This window comes from Gadus macrocephalus, chromosome 18 (genome assembly GCF_031168955.1).
Source record: "Gadus macrocephalus chromosome 18, ASM3116895v1".
NCBI classification, from domain to species: Eukaryota; Metazoa; Chordata; class Actinopteri; order Gadiformes; family Gadidae; genus Gadus; species Gadus macrocephalus.
This window is the reverse complement of record NC_082399.1, coordinates 2761061-2780848: the sequence shown is the minus strand read 5'-3', so window position 1 is coordinate 2780848 and position 19788 is coordinate 2761061. Positions and strand designations below refer to the sequence as shown.

At 48.6% G+C, this 19788-nt stretch overlaps 1 protein-coding gene and 1 long non-coding RNA gene across 2 annotated transcripts in view; one reads left to right on the top strand and one right to left on the bottom strand.

Annotated features, from left to right (window-relative positions):
- The window catches only part of LOC132446763 (poly(ADP-ribose) glycohydrolase-like), a 16067-nt gene extending 11014 nt beyond the window's left edge, over nucleotides 1-5053 (top strand). The window contains 4 exon segments of the mRNA XM_060037216.1: nucleotides 1700-1754; nucleotides 1757-1804; nucleotides 4335-4463; nucleotides 4875-5053. Of these exon segments, the coding sequence (XP_059893199.1) occupies nucleotides 1700-1754; nucleotides 1757-1804; nucleotides 4335-4463; nucleotides 4875-5053 (411 nt within the window).
- Nucleotides 5054-17417: 12364 nt separating this feature from the next.
- On the bottom strand, nucleotides 17418-19787 carry LOC132446995 (uncharacterized). Its single transcript, XR_009522996.1, has 3 exons — nucleotides 19252-19787; nucleotides 19122-19141; nucleotides 17418-19091 (listed from the first exon to the last, which is right to left on the bottom strand). It is a non-coding gene; the product is annotated as an uncharacterized LOC132446995 (long non-coding RNA).
- Between the last annotated feature and the right edge of the window lies 1 nt (nucleotide 19788).

Genomic DNA, 19788 nt, shown 5'->3' with positions numbered 1-19788 from the left:
TTGTTTTTGATATATGTGCTGGAATCTAAACATTATTGATCGGGGGGTTATTTATGGAATCTGGTTCACATTTGTTGGCCCCTGACCCCATGTTTGGGTCAGAAGATTCATCTTCTTCCGTTGTCGTCGCCCTGTTTCATCACCTTAATCCTGTCAACATATGCCTGTTCATCAGTCGCTGAGGGCTGGGGGAAACAGTGTGGTGGTGGGGGTGTGGGCCCCAGCCGTAGGTGTAATCGGTATCTGTACAGTCATCGATATAAAGGGGTTGTATTATTAATAACAGCGGAAGTGGCGGGGGAATGGGGGGGGGGGGGTAGTACCACCATCCTTTGATGTCGGGCCGCTTTGATCTCCATAGTTGTACATTATCTACACAAAACGGAGAAAGCGCTCTTGCCGCGGTCACGACACATTCACGTGCCGCATATCGACGCACGAAAATGAAATCGGTGACCCGTGTCCCGCACAGAGACGCAACGCAGGATCATCAAACGTGAGCAAATGTTAATTGATCTGGAATTGACTCGCTCGTGCTGTTCACGGGGCGAGGGGTTAGCCCACACTCAGAGCGCTGATCCGGAAGTGCAGCTGCCCGCCCTCGACCGCGACGCACCGGATGAATTAATCGAAAAGGCACAGGCCAGCTGTGGTCCACCACAAGCGTCAGCTCTGGCGAGATGGATCTTCTAGGGGCGCCAGAGCGCTGGTGTCGGCGTGGCGGCGTGGTGGCGGGAGTGACGGCTCTAATAGAAAAATCAAGATGTTGATGGTGTCACAAAAAAGTGCGGAGGAGTTTGACAGCCGTGACAGGCGGGTGAAGGATCTCCCCGACATGCAGAGCAATCCCTTGTTTAGCCGACTGTCATGGCCGCCTCCTATCGTGGGAAGGATTTATGACCGGTCAGAGGGGAGTTACAATCATTTGCGCAATTTGCTTATTTCCGCTGCTTGGCGGGAAGAAGAAGGGGCTGTGAATAATGTGTGTGTTAATGGATGAACGTGTCAAGTGTTTAATTGGGTTCATCTTTTATCGTTGTGCGTTTGTGTTGTTGTCGTTTTCCAACAACCTGCCTTCTTTGTTTATGATGTACGATGATGAAGTGTGTCGCGTTGAATTGGCACCGTGCATGCAAATCTGAAATCATTGACTGCCCTTGCAGTAAAAACCCAGAAAAGTCCCATATTACCGCCGCGTTTCATAAGTACCGGTGTGTGTTGAGCCACCCCGATCGCATATCCAAATCCCTTTCATCTGAGCATCCTGCTGAATAGTGTGCGTGAGCTGGAGCCCTGCAGGCAAACCAATGAAGTCATTTTGAGTGTTGCGCTGTACACCTCCAGAATGCGTGTCCTCGTCATTCCTCTGTTTTATCGCACCAAAGTTGAGCACTGACCAGTCGGAACATCTCTAATATAACTTCTGGTCTGACGGATCCCTTTTCCTTTTCCCATTCGATTCGTCATACAGTTGTGCAATAGTTTCCTTTCATGCCATTCTCATCCAATAGCGGCCTTCCTAATCATCGTTCGCTTATTTTTGTATTTATCTAAACCTTTTTAACGCCTGATTGAGATGAAAAACCTCTTTCAGAAGAGTTCTCCTGGCCACGAGACGCAGCAGCCCGACGGTTCCAGACGGACCCTATCCTAGATCCCAGAAGGTCAAAGGTCATGTCTGTGTGTCCTCCTGTCCTAGGCCTTCTGTGGCTTCGCCCGGCCGGGGGAGAAGAGCGAGTGCCTTTCCGCCGTGGCCACGGGAACTGGGGGTGCGGCGTCTTCGGGGGAGACACCCGACTCAAAGGTAAGGTACGCTGGAGTTACAGTAACACACTGTTAGCTGGTGAGGTCCTGTTAAACTATTACAGTAACACACTGTAGCTGGTGAGGTCCCTGTTACCTAATACAGTAACACACTGTAGCTGGTGAGGTCCCTGTTACCTATTACAGTAACACGCTGTAGCTGGTGAGGTCCCTGTTACCTAATACAGTAACACACTGTAGCTGGTGAGGTCCCTGTTACCTATTACAGTAACACACTGTAGCTGGTGAGGTCCCTGTTACCTAATACAGTAACACACTGTAGCTGGTGAGGTCCCTGTTACCTAATACAGTAACACACTGTAGCTGGTGAGGTCCCTGTTACCTAATACAGTAACACACTGTAGCTGGTGAGGTCCCTGTTACCTATTACAGTAACACACTGTAGCTGGTGAGGTCCCTGTTACCTAATACAGTAACACACACTATGTTACCTGCTATTACAGTAACACGCTGTCGCTGATTAGGTCTCTGTTACCTATTACAGTAACACACACTGTGTTACCTATTACAGTAACACACTGTAGCTGGTTAGGTCTCTGTTACTTATTACAGTAACACACACTGTGTTACCTGCTATTACAGTAACACGCTGTAGCTGGTTAGGTCCCTGTTACCTATTACAGTAACACACACTGTGTTACCTATTACAGTAACACACTGTAGCTGATTAGGTCTCTGTTACCTAATACAGTAACACACACTGTGTTACCTAATACAGTAACACGCTGTAGCTGATTAGGTCTCTGTTACCTAATACAGTAACACACAATGTGTTACCTAATACAGTAACACGCTGTAGCTGATTAGGTCTCTGTTTATATATTACAGTAACACACACTGTGTTACCTTATACAGTAACACACTGTAGCTGATAAAGTGCTTGCGTTACCTAATATGCTCAGCACGATTTTTAAGTGCCAGGACCTGCCACATACAATAAGTGAGTACCTCAAGTGCCGTGACGTACAACATACAATAAGTGTGTACATGAAGTGCCAGTGACTGTGGCTCGGTCCACCCCCCCCCCCCCCCCCCCTCTGGTCCCCCAGTCCATTGGGGCCTAAGGCCTCCCCGTTCATCACCTCAGCCGGGTCCCTCTCCGGCCTATTTGTCCTGCCCCCCCCTCATCGACCCAGTGACAGGAGTTAATATTTGTCATTAATAACGCCATCGATCCGGTCTGCTGCTGCTACTCCAAGAGTTTCCTCTCCTAGAGGCGGGGCAGAGCTGTGACTCATACCCCCTCCCCCCCTCCCCCCTACCCCTCCTCCCTCCCTGGCGTCCTCGCCTACACTGTTGTCATAAAGGGTGCCTTCCTGGTCAGGAGTAGAAGAAGTGTCCATGCACATTTAATCACGCCTCATTAGTCGCCGACGCCGCGGCGTGTCTCCACTCAGCAGACACTGGCTCATTAATGACGAGCCTCCAGGGAGAGAGAGCCCCCCCCCTAACACCCCCCCCCCCCCCCACCCCCTCTCTAAACCCCCATAGCGCTCACATCGCCTACTCACATATTCTAATTGATGGAAAATATTTACTTATAAACGACACGCTTCAAAGCGAGGCGAAAAAAAGGGAGTTTGATATGAACGCCGGCCTCGCCGGGCCGGTTGTTCAGCGTGCAGCCGTCGGGTTCCTTGTGTTCGGTGATTGACGCCCCGCCTAGCCACGTTTTAAATATTCACACGGTCACCGGGGCCCGGGGCCACGCTCTGCTGCCACGCCAGAGTCCTCCGCACGGGGGGGGGGGGCCCACACCGGTCAGACCTGCTTGGCTTTGACCTCATCTCTCGGATCCGTCGGCCAATCGAATCGCGTGACCCATACGTCAGACACGCCCTCCCTCCTCCGTCGGCGGACGTCGGCGGTGTGAGCGCGGCTGTTCAGACCCACTGTTCAGACCCACTGACCTGCCGGGCTCCCCTCATCGTCTCCGGGCGGCGATGATGCGTACGATGATTTGGGCTTAAGCCGGGGATCTAACTAGCAAGCTAGATCTAACTAGCCGACGATTTAAAATTGTGTGGTACATTGTGTCACTTTTCAAATGTACCAATAGATTTGAAATCACCGGGGTTCACTCACTCACCCATCACTCACTCACTCACTCACTCACTCACTCACTCACTCACTCACTCACTCACTCACTCACTCACTCACTCACTCACTCACCCAACCATCACTCATCACTCACTCATCACTCATCACTCATCACTCATCACTCATCACTCACTCATCACTCATCACTCATCACTCACTCATCACTCATCACTCACTCATCACTCATCACTCACTCACTCAACCATCACTCATCACTAACTCACTCACTCATCACTCTCACCCATCACTCATCACTCACTCACTCAACCATCACTCATCACTCACTCACTCACTCAACCATCACTCACTCACTCACTCACTCATCACTCACTCGTCACTCATCACTCACTCGCCCCTCATCACTCACTCACCCATCACTCACTCACTCTCTCACGCCTCCTTCCCTGCAGCTCTGCTCCAGATGTTGGCCGCTGCCGAGGCGGGGCGGGACCTGGCCTACTTCACCTTCAGGGACGTGAGGCTGATGACGGACGTCCACAACATGCACACCTTCCTCACCGAGAGGAGGAGCTGCGTGGGTAAGATTGCCCCTCCCCCCGGCCGGCGTCTGCTTGTAGCTCCTCCCCCTGGTCGTGTGGTGGCGGTTTGTTTTGCTAGCGAGCCGCGGCGCTGTAGCCATGTGGTCGTTTGTGTCCACGCCCTATGGTATCAAACTATGGTTAGCTGTAGATGATAAAAAGATTCACCTTTCAAGAAATGGGTTGTAGTTTGTAATATATTCACCCTGTCAATATCGACCGACTTCTTATTTCTTATTCATTTCCCGCTCTGTTACAATAACAATTGCAAAAACTAAAAACAAACAAAGATCAGAGTCGTTTTTTGGCGTTGGACAGTAATGCGGTTGTTTCATTATGAGGATTACGTTGATGATAAATAACAATATGATTAATATGATCATTAATGCGCCGTCCGTCTGTGTGTGGCAGGCGAGGTGTACGGGCTGCTGCTGCAGTACTACGGCTCCGAGTGCGCAGCCTGCCGGGGCGCGCGTCCTGACGTCAGCCTCTACGCCTTCATCTACCAGCGCCTGGGCTCCTCCAGGGCCTCCCTGTCCCCCTCCCCCTCCCCCTCCCCTTCCTCTCCCCCACCACCACGGTCCCACTAGGACACCCTCCCCCCCCCCTCCTCCCTTTCCTCCTCCCTCTCCCCCTCCTCTCCCCCACCACCACAGTCACCGTCCTCAACCCACTAGGTCCCCCCCCCCCCCCCCCCCCAGTTGACCCAGTGAGTCACTGCCACCACCACCACACACCAAATACCCAGGACTAAATCAACCCCCCCCAGCCCCAACCCACACCCACACACACACCCCCCCTACCGTCACCTAGTTAGGGTCTTTTCCGTCGTACGGTTCGTTCTTTAAATGTGTTTCATACCTTGGTAGTATTGATTACGGTCGGCCTTTAGCGCTCTGAATTCACGGGATTCGATGACATTTCGTGGCGGCGTAGTACCTCCCTAAAACGGACCCCCCCCCCACCCCCGAAGCAGTTCAGACATTCATACGAATCGGGGGCAGGGAGCGACGTGCTTGATTAGCTGCTCCAGCCAAGTCTGTACGCGGGCGTCACCTTCCTGTTGATTCCACCGGCGCCGTCGTCGCTCGTGGCCTCGGCGCACGAGAACGACGCGCACGTGATTTTAATGGGGAAGCAAAAGGTTGCCATCCGTCTTCGGAGTTTGCGTCTGCCGTATTTATTTTTTATTTTTCCTTCGGTTCACATCCACAGATATCCTGTCTAATTGAATTGGCTGTCACAAATCAAGTTAGGGGGAAGAAATTAAAGTAGAAGTGGTGGCGGAGTCGGTTGGCTCAGTGGACTGGCCTCCCGAAAAGAGGAAAAGCACTTCTACGGGGAGATCGTTCCTGCTGCTCTTTGAGCGCAGACTGTGTTGGCAGCGCTGGAACAGTACGGTTTTGCTCTTTTTTTTGTGTGGATGTGCGCTCTATGGAATGGGCTTTGGAGCTCAGCCTTAAAATAAGCATTTACTTCGATGTTACTGCTCAACAATGTTACGAGTGAGTGAATGGATTTCAGGGGGTTAGTTTTTTTTATTTATTTTATTTATTTTTTTATTTTCTCTGTAGTTTTTACTCAAGGTATTTTGATCCAGGAGTGCTTACATTTGTGAAACAAACCCTTAAAATAAAATTATTAAATTAAATCTGTTTCATGCAAAAACGTTTTTTTTGTCTTCGCGTCGACTTCTGTGACTCTGTTCTGTCCGTCTGACTCCCTCCGTCCGACTTGAATGACGCAGTTGGTCCTCTGACGGCCGTCCATCCGTCTGTCGGTTGGGCAGGCTGTGAGCGACCCCCCCCCCCCTCCGACTGAGAAGTTACCGTCGGAGCATGACCCCACCCTGCGCCCGGCCACTCATCTCCACCCCTCGCTATCTCCTCTCCCCTCCACCCGGCGGTTTAATAAGGTCACACTTTAATACCACCTGTACATGACACCTCATTACCTAAAGAGGAGCGAGCTGTAGCCAATCACTGACAAGATTCAGACGGTGGGACATCTCCACCTGTTGAGATGGCTCTCGTCCTCATTAGCATACGGCAGCTCCGCTCGCTCCGTCTCACCTTTCGGCGACTATAGTCACTCTCCCGGGTTATCGCAGGTGATATAGGGGCAGTTGTGGTTGTTTTTAGGGGGTTATGTTGGAGTGTGCATTATCGTCTCTGAGAACGTAAGTTGTACAGTAAGTCATGTTTGACGGATGTGTGTCTTGTGAGTGGTCAGGGTAACAGTAAGACACAGCAGTAGACATGACAATGACAGTTGGAAGAGTACAAATCATGGACACACAACCAAATATTGAAATGAAGTTAGCTGGACAGAGCTCATTCATAGTGGGATGACACACTGTTAATTTACATTTATGTTTAGATAAATGTAGGTCTGTTTTAGCCAATTGTCGTAAGGTCCACGTGTTCAAGATTTAAACAAATGATTACCGGTAGTTCATCCCTGAACCTATTCTGTGAGACATGTCCAGCTATGTACAGGCCCTGGCATTATTTATAACTATGATGACATGGCTTTCCCCCTTGGAGCACACTATTGAACCGTACGCGTAAATGAGTGAGATGCAGGCTTCCTATTGGCTCGCTCCTGTCAAACTCCACAGAGTTGGGGGCTAAGCTGAACCACGGAGGTGGGAGGGGTCCGTCTTTGTAGCGTGCTGATTTCAAAAAAGCCTTTGGTGGCTCTCCCACCACGGGACGCCCATGGGGTCACCCAACAGGATGGTCTCTCTAGGGAGCTGATGCTGTACTTGATCTGACCTTTCAGGATGCATCACAGAAGCCAGACTGTGATATGTCTCTGTGACGAGGTAATCGACATTGTGATGGTGGCCCTTTCTATTTGCTAATTATATTTAGCTGTAAATGTCAGTTTTCTGAACTCCTTGCTAATGGCTCCAGTCTGTCAGTGTTATTTTAACCTCATTTTGATTCACATTTTTCATACTTTTTGTTTCATTTCTGTTTTGTTTCATACATTTCGGAGCTAGAAGAGATGTGACAATAGACTCTTGCTACTATTTAAATGACATCGAATCTCTCAATCTTATGCATCGTATAATGAGTCTTCTCATAGTGGTTTCATGGATCAGGCTATGTATCAGTAACATGATTCTACGAACTGAATGCATCAAATGCAGGACTCTATTCATGTGCTATGACCAGTTTGACGTTTGACGTTTTCCTCCATGCATAAATCACGTGAGTGCAGAGAATATCCAGCGATCGCCAAGCAGTTTATTATCAGGCTTTCTTTGAAGTTGGCATTAACTGATAATTCATTCCTTTTTCTTTCTGCGGTGGCATTATCCTGAAAGGTCAGTCCCCATATTTCAGAATTTGTTTTTGAATTGGCACACGGAGTACCAATTCAATTTGGCCCCGGTTGTGTTTGCATTTGCATACCATTTTAGTTTATTTGTGTTTGGTCTCTGTAGTATCTGAACAAGATATGCAGTGTGGCCTTGGAAACTGATTAAAGCCGCGTGTTTAATATTCAAGTTTCATCAAACCCTGATATGTCCTTATGTTTATTTGGATTAACGTCATAGGGATTACATGAATGCATAAATATATTTTTTCAAATATACTGTTTACTGCAAAATATCATCATTATATATATACATCAGTAGATATGGAAATGACTCCATTATTGCTTAATGCATTATTGCACTCTCAAGCATATCCACAATCACACGATCCTGTTATCGATCATCTGCAAATGAACACGATTTTAGGCAAAGAAGTAAAGATTGCAAATCCACTTCATATTTAAGCTCTCAAATTTCCATGATATTAAAAAAGTATTAGTACATTTACATCAATATAATGTTCACCTGCTCACCATTGTTAAATTCATATTTATTTTTGTATTCTTCTATGCAAGGGTAGTGCTTGCTAAACGTGAATTTAGATGAGCTTTACATACAAGTCTCCCGTAATGCATTGTGGGATTGTTTTTGCAATCCTGGGTAATCAGCCGTATCTCACGGTACATACTTTAGAAAACGGTTGTATTTATAATCCTGCTATGTTATCCTCTGCTCACACGCCCCTAAAGGTTTCCAGTTTCCCTCGTGTGTGCTGTGGCGGTGCAGGAGTGGTATTTGTCCTCGGAGTGTGTGCGTCTTGAGATAGTTCCTGGTCTCTGGGCTGTTCCTTTCGACGCGGCTCAAACCAGCTTCTCTTCTATTTGTTCCTGTCAAAAATAGCCTGGAGTCTGTAAAACACAAGAAGCTGGATGTTGGAAGAGGAGGAGGAGGAGGAGGTGGAGTGGATATCCGAGTGTGAGAACCATTCTTTATCGTTGACAGGCTTCGACGGCCATCTTTAGTTTAAGTGTTCCCTTCCACAATTGATCTGAAAGGGAAAATAAATTAGGTGTGCCTTTAACCAAACCGACCGGTCGCTCACAGAGGTCAAGGATCGAGTGATTGAAGTATTTTCTCTTTCTGGACTTGAGATCAGATTGCCAATCCATCACGGGCCTGTCTTGTGATGTGTACCCAGGCAGGCCGGATGAATAATGGACCGCAGGCTTTTATTTATTACAGTTCAAACCAAGTGCTGCCTTTAGGATGTGGAGACATTGAACGTGTAATCCATAGGGACTGGGGAAGAACCTGATTATCACTGCCACATACATCGCCGCAGGTTTAGACGCGTAATGTAACAAAATAAAACCCCTTAAAGGGGTTTTCGAACATGGTTCTGTTCTCTTCATTATAAATAATAATTAAGTGCTTCATTGTGTCACTTTATTTGCAAACCAATACTTTATTACCAATAAAAACTCAATGGGCTATTAATACTAAACACCTCACGTACTATCATTATCTTAATAGATTCACTTCTTACCACAAAGGTAAACCACTTGGCAGTTTTTGACATTTAACCCAGGCAAATGATCCATGAACGCATCATTCTTGCGCCGCGTTGGTGCGGTTGCCAGTGCATGTTTCGACCCAGAGGTCAGCCTAACCGCGGAGACGCCAGTGGGTTCGGCTACACCGTCTCCAGTCCTCCTTCGAGCGGATCTGAAGGCGCCTCAGCCGGTTAATTGCACACTTGTTGCTCCTTCCCGGGGATGCATAATACCATCTGTCCGCACCAAGCCAACCTCCGCCCGGAAAAAAGGATCCCTTCCTGTTCCTTTGGCGGGGATTTCAAAGTACGACAGGGGACTTATTACACACACACGGAATACGGAAACCAATCCTTCTATATTTCATGATGTGTCTGTTGTCTGTCATGGCCGTCATGATGGGGGTCCCTCAGGGCGCCGTAGTAGGGTCCCCTGCTTGTTTCTCCCTGCATGGTCGTCGCCCGCCGATCTCCTCCGTGTCAACTCGCTGGCCCTGCGTCACCAGTTCAGATGGAGGCCCCCGTCTCCGCGGGGCTGCACAGCTGCCCAGGACAGATGTTTCTCGCACATATTTTTCAAAGCAGACCTTTTCGCCGAATGCAGGGGCCTTGATCATCTCGGAACGTGATTAGGCCCCAGCACATGGCAGAGGGCTGCTGATTAGAGCAGGGGGGGGAAAAACAAAAGGGGCAGAAGTCGTACTTTTCAAACTTGGGACATCACCGGTCTGAGTCTCTCTCAGAGCGGTGTAAACTTCCACGACGACTAGTGAAAGTAGTGCTACTTGTACGAGGACTTCAAAGTCGTTTCCATTCTGTTTGTGACGTTTGGGCAGCAAGGGGGGGGGCAGGAACTGGGTGGGACGTCTGCACCAAAGGGCTATGACGTGCAGCAGGTGTGTGTGTGTGTGTGTGTGTGTGTGTGTGTGTGTGTGTGTGTGTGTGTGTGTGTGTGTGTGTGTGTGTGTGTGTGTGTGTGTGTGTGAACCTGTACTGTATGTATGTGTGTGTGTGTGTGCATATAGACATGTCTGGGTGCCCACGCACGTGTGAACCTGTACTGTGGGTGTGTGTGTGTGTGTGCATATAGACATGTCTGGGTGCGCTTGTGTCTATATGTGTGAACGTGTGAGTCTATGTGTGCGCGTGCATACAGACATGTCTGGGTGCACCACAGGCACCATTGCTTGTGTGTGTGTGCATGCAGGCATGTGCGTGTGTGCGTGTGTCGGGGGCTTATCAGAGCAGCGTTGGCAGAGTGGACCCCCAGGCACCCGGTGAGCTGGGTCATTACAGAGCTGTCACCCAGAGAGGAGAGCGGGCTGGCAGCCCACTCCCGCTAAGCTGGCCCCCCCCCCACCACCCCCCCTCCACCTACCACTCCTCATCTCACTCCCCCCCCCCCCCCCCCCCCCCCCAACCTCCTTTGCACCTCCCACTTCCTCCCCCTCCCTCTGCCTCCAGGCCAAGCCTTGTCAAGTGGTGGCTGTTGTGTTCTTGGTGTGTGATTTTTCTGTGTTCTTAGTGTTGTGTGTATGTAGTGCTTTGTGATTGCTGTGTGTTCTTAGTGTTGTGTGTTCTTAGTGTAGTTTGATTGTTGTGTGTTCTTAGAGTTGTGTGTTGTGTGATTGCTGTGTGTTCTTAGTGTTGTGTGATTGCTGTGTGTTCTTAGTGTTGTTTGATTGTTGTGTGTTATTAGAGTTGTGTGTTCCTAGTGTTGTGGGTTCTTAGTGTTGTGTAATTGTTGTGTGTTCCTAGTGTTGTGTGTTCTTAGTGTTGTGTAATTGTTCATAGTGTCGATAGATTCTCCCAGAGCCTGTTCCATCTCCATCTCTTGGAAAATGTCTGGTTAAGGGACGTTTAAAATAAAAAAGTTCTGTTGAATGCGGAGCCGAGGGAAGGAGTGAGCCATGCTACCGACCAAACACTTTCAGTGATGGCCGGCAGAATATAGAGCTTTTAAACACTTATCTGGTCAAATAAATATCCGCTATAGCACCTTTACAAGTTCTTTTAGATTTCTACTATTAAATCGTTTGGCGTTGAGGGTCAGGATTGATGTACCGTACTGTGGCCGTCTGGGAAGGTTTGTCAGGCTGTTAAGTGTTGATTTCCTCCAGCTCAGGAGACGCTGTATGTCTGAGCCTGGCCCTGTTTGCTGCTCAGGACATGATGAGCACAGCAACACCGCCCGGTCGAGGCGCGGCTCGGGACTGGATCGGATCGTTTTTCTCCTCCTTCTTTCTTCTCTCCTGACAAGTTCACTCCCAAGGGCCACAAAGCGCCCACAGGGGCCATCTGTCTTAGGGCCCGTATAGACTCTGTATACCACGACGGGCCTGTCGCCACCATCACACACACACGCACACACACACACACACTCTCACACTCACACTCACAGGATGATGTCATCGCTCCATCGCTCCAACGCCAGGCAGCCCGTGTGGACGTGTCGCACACTTTGACAGAATCCTTCGGTCTCCAGTCAGAGAGACTCAGTACACCTGTCCAATAAACCAACGGTTTCATCCAGGACCAGCCAGACACACAGACCAAACCGGTCATTTCGGCAGGACGTTACAAAATAAAGGACTGCAGACAACGGACTGAAGGAGGGAGAGAGAGAGAGAGAGAGAAGGAAAGAGCAGAGGAGCAGACATCGCGTCCCCCCCCCGTCCCCCCGTCTCCCTCCAGTGTGTCTGCGCGTCTTTAACCGATCGACCCTCTTTGTGGCGCCCCGCAGTTCAATTACCCAAACGCCCATAAAGGGCCCTTAGCCACGGCCCCCCCGGGGGGAGGGTAGCGGCGCTGTGCTCACCGTGGTAACGGGGTGATTCAGAGGACGCTTCTCCTCCTCCTTCTCCTCCTCCGTGCGGATGATGATGCGGTCCCCCGTTCGCCGCCGGCCCCGCAGCCCCCAGGCGCTCCTGAAGACGATCCGTTACCCTAACAGCCCTCCTCTCGCGGGTACAGCGGCTGGCCCCCGCCGGAGAGAACCACACCGCTCGGGGGCGGGGGACGGGGGCCACGGAGGAGGAGACCCCCAGAGAGACGCGCCTCTGGACACCATGGTCATAGGGTTAGAGACGGGTTCTGTGGGTGTTCTTAAAGTGACGTGTTGAATTAAAAGGCAGTTATTGAATTTTTCCAAGTTTGTTTTAAAAGTAATTGAGGTTCTAAGTTCGATTCTAGGAGGAGAGAAAAACACACATTTGAAAAAGTTTTTTTGATTTTATTGGTTTACAGACCAACAATGTGAGGTTTGTTACATCGATCAATACTTACCTCATTCGGTTCTGGCCTAAATACAGAAGAAGAGCTATAAGTTAATGTTAAATGATGTAACACGGTTGGTAAAATAAATGGCAAAGGTGGCTCTCATTATGCTAAGTAGTTCATGTCCTGATCCACTGCTCAAAACTCAAAAAAGTTGGACCCAAAGCAAAACAGTCGAGACATATATTTCAAAAGTTACAAACCACAGACATTCACCTCTCGTGTTTGTATTGTGTTTGTGTGAGAGGGTCGGCCGGCTGGGCACTCTCTCGCTCTCTCTTTACGGAGTACTGTAATTGGCCGAGAAAGAGGGCGAGCGAGCCACAGCGCTCCATTGCGTGTCGTCTGAGACTTGAGGTCTAACTGGAGACTGATGCGCTCTCTCTCTCTCTCTCTCTCTCTCTCTCTCTCTCTCTCTCTCTCTCTCTCTCTCTCTCTCTCTCTCTCTCTCATAAAAATGCCCCCTTATCACTCTTCCTCTTCTCTATCCCCATCCCCCCCAGCTCACATCTGGCCTGACATCAGGACAAATCTCTGGGGTCCGATGGAAGAGGCGCCTCAGCAGAAAGTATGAACTGTATGCATCGTTTGCATTTATGTGCACACGCTATAGCCCCCCCTCCTCCCCTCCTCCTCCTCCTCCTCCATTCTTATTAAACCCAGCGTCGTTATGCGGGCGCGTGTTGACTGTTTTCACTCATCCCGTCCCTCTCCTGGCAGTGCGTCCTTCGGGGCTCACGGCCTCGCCACAGATCTGTGTTTGCGTGTGACGTGTCACGGTTACACCGGGGAACCCACGAGGCCTGTGGGAGGGGGAGGGGTGAGCACCTGCCTCGTGTATGCATACCCCCACATCTCCGTCTCTGTCTGTCCGTCTGTGTGTGTGTTTCTCTCTCTCTCTCTCTCTCTCTGTGTTCCTCTGTCTCTCTCTGCTGTCATCTCAGATTCACGTTAGGTTCGGCTCTCGTTCGAAGCGGGCCTTTCGCTCCTCATCTCGGAGACGCCCCGTTTGGGACAGCGATGCGTTGGAGAGGCCGTCTCTTCGTTGGAGAGGCTGTCTCTTCGTTGGAGAGGCTGTCTCTTCTCGGGAAATCTTCCTGTGGACGGTCGACTCCGGGCCAGAAGACCGCCCAGCCTGACACAAGAGGTTACTCTCGGAACTTCTTCGTGTGAGTTTTTCCTCTTGCCTCCTTTTGTCTCATTCCTGCTCCTGCTCCCCCTTCTCCCCCTCCTCTTTGAGAGTGTTTGAGGGGGAGGGCACGATGAAGAGGGGGAGGGTGATGATGAGCTGGTCTGGGCCGGAGACCTTTTGCATAGCAGACCATTCGAGTTGCATTGTTTGTGCCCCTCTCCACACACAAACCAACCAATCAGCAGACAGAGTACCACTTGTCCTTCACACAGTCCCGCCCCCCTGAGCTCTACTCTGACCTCATCAGTCCTACCCACGAAGAGTGCCCCTGTCCCCCGCTGGTCACACTAATAATCAACCAGTGTGGGGTCTGAACACCCACTAGTCACACAAAGGGACTCGACCAAGTATTGGCCATAATTAAGCAGATCGAAATATAATTTAGGTGAAAAAACATGTGATACTAAAACAAGAAATACAGCCCACTTTCTACAGCACTTTTCCTCAAACTATCCCAAAGTGCTTGAAACATATATACCATATACAAATGTATCATGCTCTGTGTTTCACTTCTCTACGCTTGTCTTTCTTGAGCTCTGACGATACTACGTGTATCGCAACTCTCAAGTTCTGTGACCTAACTTCCTTGCCCAGGACTGTGGGTCGATCAGACTGCGTGTTGCAGACAGACCCCCTTTCCTCCGCCAGTGACACACGGAGCCCTGCGGCTGGCAGGGACCACGTTCTCACCACACACGCACACGCAGAGACAGAGCCCCCCCCCCCCCCCCCCCTGACAAGAAACCCGGACGCTCCCGCAGCCCCCCATCCCAGCACGGAGGCATAAATCACTCTGTGGTGCTGGGCCACAGGCAGCCCATGCCCGGCACCACCACCACCACCACTACTACTACCTCCACCACCACCACTACTACCTCCACCACCACCCCTCCACCACCACTTCCACCACCTCAAGATTTACACTGCACTTCTCCACCAGGCCTGGCGACGTAGAATCCAACACACGACCACAAGTCATCTCCCAATTGGTTATCGATCCCCACTCCCCTCCCCAATAACAAGAATGAATCACGCGGCGTTGCCAACACCGCTTAGCCTCCACGGTTACAGTAGCGCGGATGGATTATCGACGCCGTATACCTCGGCAGGATGAACGCCTGCCCCGTGCGAGGAGTAATAAAACGAGGAAAGAAATTGGAGTCGGCGGCGGCGGTGCGCGCTCGCTCGGAGATGAGTAGGTGCCAACTTGTCGACCGTGCTCAGCCCTCATTAAAACCCGTCAAAACCGTGGAGGAGGCGACGACCGCGTGCGGGGAAAGTGTTTTTAAGCGCGCCGCTCCGTCGCAGCTGTACGCAATTACTGCGTGATTTCTCTCCACAGCGAACCTCGGTTTCTTGCCCTTGTATTTCATGTGCGGATCCGCGATGAGCAGATGTTTATTGATGAGTGGAAGAGAACAGCAGCAGTGCCTAGGAGTATTAATATATTACTTCAGGGCAATTAATATAAAAAAGCAGCCACTTGTAAATATCCAGACTTCGTCTATCGTATCTTCGTCTATCATCTCATAATGGTCCTCAGCTTCCGTGAATGCTCTGCCATTACCGTCGCCATGAATAGCCATCAATTGATTTCAGCTGTCAATTTAACCAGGGCTCTTTATTTTTAAATATCGGCATTTAAAAGTGCGTAAGAGGTGCTGTCATACCAATCCGTTTCCAATTTTTTTTTCTTTAATATAATATAACTTTTTTATTTGAAAAATGTTTGAAGGGATAGCCCAGCCCTCTGCGCTGGGTATGAACCACCATATTGCCAGCTATTCCTTAATGGGGCCCTGCTTCTTGGCCAATTAGGCCCCAAGATGGCGTGTGAAGTGGAACTTCTTCCCAGGGAGCACTTCTCTCATAAATGCCAGACGGGTCATTATCAGAATCCTTTGCGAGGGGCAACCAGACGGCTACAGGCCCCGGCCTTAATTGAAAGATTTTTAAGAATGACGGTGACTGGGGATTTTTTTTCAGAATTTCCTTTAAATTGTCGGTGCTTCAATACCTGAAACCAGACAGCAGATGTGTATTTTGCTCGTCCGTTTTTCGAGGAAAAAAGCTCAATTTCGGTTTCAAAGCAGGCGGCGGCACCGCAGTACGGTCCCTTCTCTGTCACATCGGCGCATAAAGTCTGTAGAGGGGCGCTATACGGAGGCAGCCTCACTGACACTAATTGGTTGCGGAGCGACTTCAGACGCTTGTGGTGTAGGCTTACCTGTCACTTCCTTAAGCATTAGATGATGTTCAATTAGAGCGGATGATTTAGCAGAGGATTTGCGATGAGTGGAACGTATTTTGTGTGGGTGGTCTGCTGTGTGCTACTGCCACAAGTCTTACTGTGTCATTGATTAGTATTAAACCTTACTATCGACTGTCTTCTGATCAGTAGACCCAGTATCCACTAGACATTAACCCCAGCTGCATTATCCGATGGGTTGATATCACAATGAAAATGACAATTTTCCTTTACAATCATTTATATGAACAGAGTAGACCCTGTTGTATTTACCCGCTGAAATCGATTACGTTTTACCCAAATGAGTGGTTTCCTGAGTATACTTTGCAAAGATTTTCTTTTATTTAACCATGTAACCAAGCTTTCTTGTTACTTGCTGTCACTGACAGGCAGACACCAGGGTCAACCAGGAGAGCCAACCTCTGTCTGCGTGACGTTGGCAGCCAGTCTGAGTCGGAGATGGGGCTGAGGGACCTTCAGTTAGTTATGTCCCTTTTTATTCAAGTATAGATCGCTTGCGACTAAGCTAGACCGAGGTGACGTTAGCTAGATTTTCTCTCTCTCTCTCTCTCTCTCTCTCCTCTCTCTCTCTCTCTCTCTCTCTCTCTCTTCTCTCTCTCTCTCTCTCTCTCTCTCTCTCTCTCTCTCTCTCTCTCTCTCTCTCTCTCTCTCTCTCTCTCCTGTTAGCGCTGATGTCCTCCCGTCGTCCAGGTTGGCGGGGGCGCAATCCATCAAGGATTAACCCAACTCCCCTCCTTCATCAATGACCGCCTGGGTCTGGCCGAGTTGACAGAAGCACCTGGAAGCAGTTTGCCGTTTGGGTCGGCTGTGAAATGGTTTGGCGGGAGTTTAGTCTTTCACAAGAGGTTTGCTGATTGTTTGAGTGCTGGCTGAGGGAGGGATTTTGGGGGGGGAGGGGGACAATTGTTGGGCAGGCTGGCCTTGGTTCCAGTGGGGAGGAGAGTTTGGGTCTGTCCCTAAATCCTCGAACCAATGTGACAAAAGTGTCCATCTGTGGAGTCCTTTCCAGCGGTCGCTGTCCAGACAGCCTATTGAGAATAAGGTTGGCCGTACATCGTTGTGCATGAAGACACCAGTTTTTTTCATTGGAGCTTGACTACGTCACACTAAGCACTATAATGTTGCACAGTTTGAGTACATTTGGGTTGTGGATTAATTGAAAAGGACATTTGGTTTATCTGTTGATGTCTTTTAAAACGTGCAATCTGGTCTCTCTACTTCTCCAACATTTGAGTTATCATTTGACGCAGTCTGTTCTATCGTTCCATCATGTTCCAGCATTATTTAAAATGCATGATTGAAAAATAGACAAAATGACAAGTCTGATTGTTGTATTTTATTTCATTTATATCCATTATGACAGACAATTACAACATGTGACTCTTCAGACAAACAGATAAACTAAACAGCAAGTAGAATTAGATGATATAATTTATGTGGATAAAAATAAACTTTCAGCCTAAAAAAATAAATGGAATATTTTCCTATTGTTTCGTCATGCTAAGCATATTGAGGTCAGTTTACGAAGCATTCATAAGTGCATCATGATCATAATACCACACAGCTTCTCACTGGACCATGTTCACAAGAGGGACAGGGTCTGACAAACAGAATGAGTACATTCATATTCTGCATTATTATGCATCACACAGCGAGGTGAAGGACAAACTTCACAAAGCATCACAGTGTTCGAGATGAGCATCTTCTCTTGGGCTCAGTTCCAGTTATTTATTTAATAAATAATGTATTTAAAGATAAATACATCTGTTACATTTAAGGCAAGGCTTTTGGATCTTTCACAATGTTGCCCCTATAATATAGATCCTTGATCTGTTTTAACATTGACTGTCTAGTCGCCCTCAAACTTTCCCATTCTCGACGTCTACATCACAAAATGAAAGCGTGATCTGACCACGTTGTGGCCTGTGTCCGGCCTTCTGTATCGTCAATAGCCAGGAACAACACAACATGAAGAGAGATCTGGGCTGGCCGAAGCAGCATGCATGGCATTATGTTACACTGAGAATAACACATGTTTTCATATTAAAAATACAGATCAACAAAAATTCAATTCAATGTCTTCATCCACCATGGCATGCGTGGATCTAATAGATTATTTTTTCAATTTGCAAATATATCCTTGTTATATCAGCGGTGTAATTATTACACACATCCACAGTAAAAAATATAATGTACTAATTGAATTACTATTTGAACTCTACCTCTAAGTGTGACACACACTCGTGTGAATCCCCAGTAAAACAAAGACACAGTGGTTTGCCTCACCCAGCCCCCCACTGTGTTCTGACAGAATACTGTTCCTAATGCACACTATTGCTCGGATTACAGGATATTAATTTAGAGAAAAATACATATAATATCGCAAGATACCCCGCGTGATTGACATTTACATAGGATAGGTAATCTATTCCGAATCATTCTCTTCGAACTAAACCCGTCAGTGGCCGTTTGCAGGCGCGAACCCCTCATAGTTTTCCCCCCGCCACCCCTCAGTCTGCCTGAACGCCCACTCTGGATGTGTAGAAGCTCTAACAGAGGGATAACGTCTACCATAACATCCGAGGCTACCTCTATCCAGCCTAAACCAACACATCAGTCAACAACACGGAGCAGAACACGGCATGACGAATGACGATACATTTGACACGCGACAAATATGCATAGATATACATCCATATATATATATATATTGCACTTCCTGGATATGGAATAGACAGACACACTTTAACCCGTGTCACAGACAGCGTACACACCGATATAGCTGGGCTCATCCCCCCCCCTGGCGGAGGCGGTGACCGTGGAAACAGCATCAGTGGTTAGAAAGCAGCCATGGCTTTAGATTCCTAACGGCAGCAGCTGAGCCGCGCGGGCGCTCAGTCTGCCGGGCTTTGCCAGATCAGCCCTGGACACAATGTCCGTCCTAGATCCGTCTAGGACTGCCTAGACCCACCTAGCACCACCTAGATCTACCTAGATCTAGCTAGAGCCACCTAGATCCACCAAGGTCTACCTAGAACCACCTAGATCTACCTAGAACCACCTAGATCTACCTAGAACCACCTAGGTCTTCCTAGATCCTCCAAGGTCTACCTAGAACCACCTAGATCCTCCTAGGTCTACCTAGAACCCCCTAGAGCCACCTAGATCTACCTAGGTGTACCTAGATCTACCTAGGTCTACATAGATCCGCCTAGATCTACTTAGATCCACCAAGATCCACCTAGGTGTACCTAGAACCACCTATGTCTACCTATCCTCCTAGATCCTTCTAGATCCTCCTAGATCCACCTAGATCGGCCTAGATCCACCTAGATCCACCAAGATCTACATAGGTCTACATTGGGGCTTTCACACAATGGTAAAAATAATTTCTCCAAAAAATAGCTTAAAACACGGATCTGAAATCGGTATCGATCAAAACCAGGGCACTTACCTCTGAACCGCAGAAACGTGGGTGAAGTAAGCCATGGGCTATCTTAGCCTTGGCTCTAACGTTAGCCTATCTGGGGCTAAGGAGAGAGCAGTGTGAAGCCCCTATATATATCTAGCTTGGTCTACCTAGGTCCACCTAGCACTACATACAATGTAATTATACTTTTCATGTACACATAAATAACATATATATATCTATATAATTTGAGATTTTTAAGGCTTTGCATTTTACACTTTGAGGTTATGTGTTCATCA